General features: G+C 45.2%; 1 protein-coding gene across 3 annotated transcripts in view; it reads right to left on the minus strand.

Annotated features, from left to right (window-relative positions):
- Positions 1 to 7,073, minus strand: part of DPH5 (diphthamide biosynthesis 5) — a 28,790-nt gene that overhangs the window by 14,752 nt on the left and 6,965 nt on the right. For all 3 annotated transcript variants that reach the window (XM_006762938.2, XM_006762937.2, XM_015563401.1), the window contains exon 4: positions 5,219 to 5,327. In XM_006762938.2, coding sequence (XP_006763001.1) covers positions 5,219 to 5,327 — 109 coding nt within the window. The remainder of the gene's footprint in view (positions 1 to 5,218; positions 5,328 to 7,073) is intronic.

Below are 7,073 nucleotides of genomic sequence, written 5' to 3' on the forward strand. Positions count from 1 at the left end.
CACCCCCCACCGCAACAGTAACTTGCTACAGGCTCACTTTGCTCTAGTACAGCGGTTCTCAACCTGTGGGTCACAACCCCTTTTGGGGGTCGAACGACCCTTTCACAGGGGTCGCCTAAGACCATCAGAAAACATATATATAGTTACATACTGTTTTGTGATTAATCACTATGCTTTAATTATGTTCAATTTGTAACAATGAAATTGGGGGTCACCACAACATGAGGAACTGTATTAAAGGGCTGCGGCATTAGGAAGGTTGAGAACCACTGCTGTCAGGGAAAACTATTGGTCAGGAAAAGCATATAGGCAACCATCAGAAACACTTCAGAAGGGGCGTCGGTATTTAGGGGCCTGGAGGTAAGTGCCTCGTTCACAGAGAAGGGGCTGAGCGTTGAAACGGGCATTGAGATGCTGGTCACACACAGGCACCAGCCGCACCGTTCTCTCCGGACCGCCTGACAGGGGGATTAAAGGAACCGCCCGCCAGCGCCGCTTCCTGGACCCTGATTTAGGGGCTGTTACCATTCCCAGGGCTGCGGTGGTGCAAACTTCTTCAATGAATCCTGGAACATTACGCAAAGAGTTTCACCATTTGGATGCCAGTACCTCAAAGAACAGAAGGGCCCATCTTTGTGTTGCACAACCCCACACCTGCCGGTAAACTGAAAAGCCGCTGCGGTAACAGCGCAGTGACGAGAACCGAGGCTGCAGGACCAGGGGTGCCCGGCTTATAGAGGCCTCTGGGCTGTGACCATCTCCCCCCACACACTGCTGACCCAAAGCTAGGCATGAAGGCCATAAACAGAGCTGGCTTCTACAGTAGATCAATGCATGCTTTTGCTTGTTTGTTTTAACCTGGAGTAAGTTACTCAGAAAGCAGTTTATCTAACTTGATGTTGGATAATGGATTTGTCTATTGAAGACAAAAACTTAACTCAGAATGAGCCATTTCATTACATGTAAAACACTATCTGGTTAGAGTGAGAAGATACACAAGTGAGGCACACGTTAGGCAGCAAGTAACGATGACCTAACGTGACACGTAGGCCGTGAGCGCTGTCAGGGCAGCACTTCCCTCTGGCGGAGCACCTGTGGGGGCTTCTGCAGAGAGGGTGTCAGTGGGATGGAGGAAGGGTAAGACTCAGGCTGTGGCAACTGCGCACTGGGGAAGGCTGAGCTGGCAGGGACAAAGGGACAGAGGTAGGAAATCTTGGGCAATATTTACCATGGGATTGAGCCACTTACCTAAAAATAACTATTGCCCGACTTGCCTCTAACAAGTATCTCTACCTTATGACATCTTACGATAAACCAGTGGTTCTCAACCTTCTGGCCCTTTTTCAATAAGTACATGCGAACTTAAATGAGGCCCCAGGTGACTCCATGATGAGCTCTCCGGTTGGAGGGTCTGGCTCCATGGCGTCTCATACAGGGTGGGGCAGAGGAGGGTTACAGTTGTGAGAAATCGAAACAGTTTCTTCTTGTGTTGTTATTTATTAATTATTTTTCCATCCGAGTAACTGTAACCCTGCTTTTGCCCCACCCTGTGTTTCACACCTTGTTCCTGCCTTTGTTAACGAGCAAGAAAGATATATTGTTTAGCCTTGTTTGTCCTTTCCCAGGAAAGCCAAGAAAAGAGGCAGCTCTTAGAAAGAGAGTTCAAGAGCCAAAACTGGAGTCTGTCCTTCCTGCCCCTGCACACAATGGAGCGTAATTGTTCTTTTAAACTTCCGTGTGTGCAACTGCTCCTTCCAATCCCTGAGGGCAGGACCCACCCACACCACAGTGAGCACCGGGGAACAAACACTCAGCAAATACCTGCAGGCTGACCTCTACAACCAACCCGTCCGTTCCAGCTCTACAATGTCCACTCCTGTCCATTCCCACTCAGCAATGTACCTAGAAACTGACTTGATTTTTCTTCCCTGAGAGCCCTCAACACCACTTGCCTGAAAGACGTTAATAGTTTTCTAACTCGTCTCACTGCCACCGGTAGTCCCGTCATTTCCAAAGCGCAGATGCTTTGCAAACTCCATTTTATAATCAGGTTTTAATGCTTTCATTATTTTACATTCAAGTAAAAATATTTTGTCACTTTTAAGTTAAAAAATATCTTCTCTGCAAATGGCGAAATTAGTAAATTTAACTTGCTAAGACCACTATTAAGCCCCACACGTATCTCTTATATGTCTGTGCTTTCGAAATCTGATCAGTTAAGTCTGTAAAATGAAAGAAAGCTGAGCTAGCAGACTTGTCAAAAAGCGCCACGAAACCACATAATGGCGAGTTACTAGTTTTCCGTACGGAACCCCGGTCTCGGAGTTGGTTTTTACCCTCATGCATCTGCTGAGCACTGACGCCACGCGGATTTCTGCTGACGCCGGGAAGACTGCACAGGGCCGCACACGAGGGACATAAAACCGAACGACGAGGCAGACGGAAAATGACGAGATTTATATTCTCACACACAAACGAGCGAATCCACACAGGAATTAAATGAAAGGATTATAATTTAAAGCATATAATCCCACAGACAAGATCCAGCTGGGGGGAATAAATACATAAATAAATAAGCAATTCAACTCAGCGGATACTTGTTGTATATCCAGGACATGCATGGCACTGTGATAAAGTGCAGGGGGAGGTGGAGTCAGGGACATAGTACACACACACACACACACACACACACACACACACACCACTCAGCACTGTCCAGGATGGGTTTACCAGGACTGTTTGAGTAGGAGAATGGCACATTCAGGTCCACAACAAAAAACAACTACAAGTGGAGGAGAATGATGGCTATTAAAATAGGGATTATAGTAAAAGTTCTAGTAGAAATGGGAAGGAAGGAAAAACTTTTTCATATGCCCATTATTTAGCAGGCGGTCAAAAATAATTCTGAAGTGACTCACAGACTAGAAAAGGGGAGGGGAAACTTTTTGACTCGAGGGCCACAATGGGTTCTTAAACTGGACCGGAGGGCCGGAACAAAAGCATGGATGGAGTGTTTATGTGAACTAATATAAATTCAAAGTAAACATCATTACATAAAAGGGTACGGTCTTTCGTTTTTTTTTGTTTGTGTGTGTTTTGTTTTTTTTTTTTTTTTTTTTTTTTTAGTTTTATTCATTTCTAACGGGCCGGATCTGGCCCACGGGCCGTAGTTTGCCCACGGCTGGACTAGAGAGTGTATCAGACAAGTCCCTCCGAGGCTACATCACTGTGCAGAGCGCGGTCCATGTACCACCTGGCTTAGCCTTTGTGCTGGGTTAGGCTGTCACTTCCACACCAGCCCTGGGACACCAAGAAAGCCCATTTAATGCTTTTGAAGGACGGGGAGAGCCTCTCTGAGGTCAACATGCCGGTTATCACAAGCAGAAACCCACCACATAAACAGAGCAACAGATGACAACAAGCGAGGTCACTTACGCAACAGCCGGAGAAAGTGGAAGTGCCGCATAATGACGAGAACATTTTACAACCTTGCCCTGAAGTCAACCACAACCGAAAACGCAGGTTTGTGTTTTTTTAATCTAGTCACATGCCCAGAAATGGTAATAAATGTGTCTTCAGGTGCTTGTTCCTTGGAATTGCTAGGAAGGCAAGTTTAAGAGGAGATCCAAGAATGTTTTGATCAACAGCATCAAAAAAATAACGAACATCACGGTGACCAATTTGAATGTGTAGGACTTGGTATGTTTATGGTAAATTTTATTTGATGGTAACATTAGTTTGCAGGCATTGTACCACCACGTTTGAGAGAAGTATGGCTGGTGACCTGGAATTTCACTAATATTTGCAACGAGCTGGTAAAAATGATACTCTCATGAACTCCCAGAAGGTTTAAACTGGCACCATCCTTTGGAAAACTAATTTGACACAATACGCTTGAAAATGTCCATGTTTAAAACTTTTGACCTTTTTCTCTTTCTCGGTATTTTAAACCTACTTTAGGGAATCTATAATAATAAAAGCATAATATACGTTAAAATGTGTTATTGTAATTACAGAGATAGTCAACGCCACATTACGGGCACTGTGTTATTTTCTGCACTACTCTTGATCCCTGTCTCAAAGTGAACGCGGCCTCCTCTACCCCATTCATTCTCTGGCTGCCTGCACAGCAGCAACGTCCCATTGAGCAAGCCACTGTGACTGCAGGCTCTTTTTCTGGAGCACTTAAGGTAACTCAGAGCCCGTCAGTGAGTACGAGCGATGCCAACTGCTCCTACCAGTGCCCGCACTTGTCTACATAACATTTCAAAGACTCATCGACAGTAGAGATGGCAAAGGCCAGTTAGTTTATCAAACCCGCCCACTCTGCCAGCAGAAGCATGCGAAGGAAGAAATCCTACCACTTCATGCTATTTTAACGATGTGCATTACTAATAATCACAATGCTGTTTGTATTATGTGATTTCATCCTAAAATCACTTCTTTTGAAAGCAATATTTCTTTTCCAAAAGGGAACTGGATTCAGACAGTGATGTTACCACCCCAAAGCCAATACGACAAAGCTAAGCATGAAATTCAGGTCAATAACATGTCCAAGCACCAGCCACTTGCAAGGCCGCAGCCCTGCTGGGTGTTTTGAGAGACAGGCCAGGAGAACCTGGAGCCCCGCCCTCGTGTCTGTCACCTGTAAGGTACTCGTTTGTGATAGTGAACACATACAGCTATTCTGGTCATTCCAAGAAAAGGACAAGATAACATGTAACAAGAAACTTCTAAGAACCAAGATTGTTGGGTTAAAAATAACTAACTTTACACATTAATATCCACAAAGTTGGCTTAAACGCTTACTATCCGTGGCTTTGGACTCTTTTATAGATTCTTTTAACAAATGCTGCAGCACAGGCCCTGATGGCACAGAAAAGAACACTGTGTGCAGAGAGTGGGCTCTGCAAGGCAGCAAGGCTTTCAGGAGAAGGTGGAGCCTTTTGGAGTCCTGAGCCACTTTAATTAGATTATATTTACTTCTGAGGTAGGCGCATATTAATGTAAGATTAAAACCTTCCTCTAGTTAATTTCAATGGTCTATTCCAAAGGGGGGGGGGAGCCTAAATTATAGAAAAACAGTATAAAAAGTTTTAGTATTAAAAAACTGAGTACACACAAATGTAGCATAAAATAATAACATCTTACAGTCCATGAAATATAATAATTGTAGAAAAATGACACGTTTTTTAAAAACCACTTCCTCCGTGGTTACCTGTAGACCGCAGCAGCCCACGGCGTTCAGGATGGAGGCGTTGTGGATGACTCGGTACGGGATGCCCAGGCTGGTGGCCCTCAGAATCAGATCGCTGTGCGTCGTGGCCCTGGGATGAGAACAGACCGGTTGGGGTCAAGGAACCAACTGACTTTCTAAGACAGCAAAGCCATAATATTTCATGCGTCACTTCAACCCGAGGGGCGAGGGCACTGCTCTTCCTCAGTTCCCGGGCTTTCGGCAGGAACCGGGTAAGTCTACACACGCCCTCCGCGAGGCTGACGTGCACCTGGAACACGAGCCAAGCAGCCTGGGCAGCTCCAGGGAACCGGACAGTTTGCCTTGAGCTTCTGTCCCGTGGACACCTGCACAGAAACCTGAGGATGGGTCCCAGCAGCTGAACTCCGGGGCAGCGACTCCCAAACTTCAGCGTCAGGGCCCAAACTGTGGCAGAGCCAGAGCTACTTCTTGGTCTCTGCTCTATTCTGAGGGGTGTGTTTTGTACTTGAAATCCAAGGTGGCAGGATATACAGAACGTTTGCGTAGCCTGTTGATGTTCGTGGTTGTAGTCAGAGCTGTGGTTGATAGAGCTGTAGCTGATAGAATCGGCCAGATTTCACCCCTGTCCGGCAGTCACATTATATATAACTGTTATCCTAATTAGTATGTGTGCGAACATTCTGCCTGTTGCCTTTCCTTTTTTGAGCTGAATCTAATGCTTATAATTAGGTCGATTGTGGTGAAGAGAGAATATACAGGGGTGGGCAAATGTAGGTGTACAGTTGTAATACAAGCAACTGTAATAATAAATAACAATGCCAGAATAAACTCTGTTTTGTGTACTCACCACTGTACGCCTACTTTTGCCCGCCCTGTATATAAATATAAATGCAGAGACTCTGAAATGTGCCACATGGATTCAGACCGCATTACTAAAGAGGCCTTTCCCCTTGAAAGCCCAGGCCTGCTGGGCTGGCAACATTAGCATGTTGGAGATGCTGGGACACCGCATACCAAGTAGGAAGATCAAGGGCTGGCACCCCAGGAGGCTGTCTCAAGCAGATTAACGAATGCCCCCCAGGGAGGCCTGTTTTTAATCATCCACATACAATAAAAACTAGTATGAAAATCAACCATCAATTTGATTTAGAGCAGGCTTTCAAAAAATAAGACGGGTGGCAGTTGTAAAAAAAATGTTCTTAAGAGCACAGCCAACAGAATTTCACGACTTATCACTAGATGAAGGAAGACTAAATTATGGACTTTGGTGAGTGATTTAAATAGATGAGCGGAAAGGAAATCTGGTTTAAAACCGTATCTCTCTCTATCACGAGTTCATTTAAAATGACCAGATGCGGCTGGGGTGCTACAAGACTTAATGACCTGGCAAAGGGCTTTGATTCTGTGGAACTGACATGAATGTGATTAAATAAGCCCCCCCCCCCCCCAATTTCCACTATAAAAATGTGACGAAAACTGGTATTTTATCATCACGATTATCTAGGTTATATTGCTTTCATTAGAAGGAAAAAACCGGTTTGAGACATGGGTTCGAACCAGTATACTAAGCACTCCGTCCACACCAGGGCTTGGAAAAAGTTGCTTCATTTATGGTGGCTGGAAAAGTTGTGTGTGTGTGTGTGTGTGTGTGCGCGCGCGCGCAAAGACAAACATTACTATTTCTGGGCACGTGGCTCTGACACAATCACACACACACACACACACACACACACACACACACACACGATTGTGGATAGTCACATGCCCAGAAATGGTAATAAATGTGTCTTCAGGTGCTTGTTCCTTGGAATTGCTAGGAAGGCAAGTTTAAGAGGAGATCCAAGAATGTTTTGTG

This window comes from Myotis davidii, unplaced genomic scaffold (assembly GCF_000327345.1).
Source record: "Myotis davidii unplaced genomic scaffold, ASM32734v1 scaffold217, whole genome shotgun sequence".
NCBI classification, from domain to species: Eukaryota; Metazoa; Chordata; class Mammalia; order Chiroptera; family Vespertilionidae; genus Myotis; species Myotis davidii.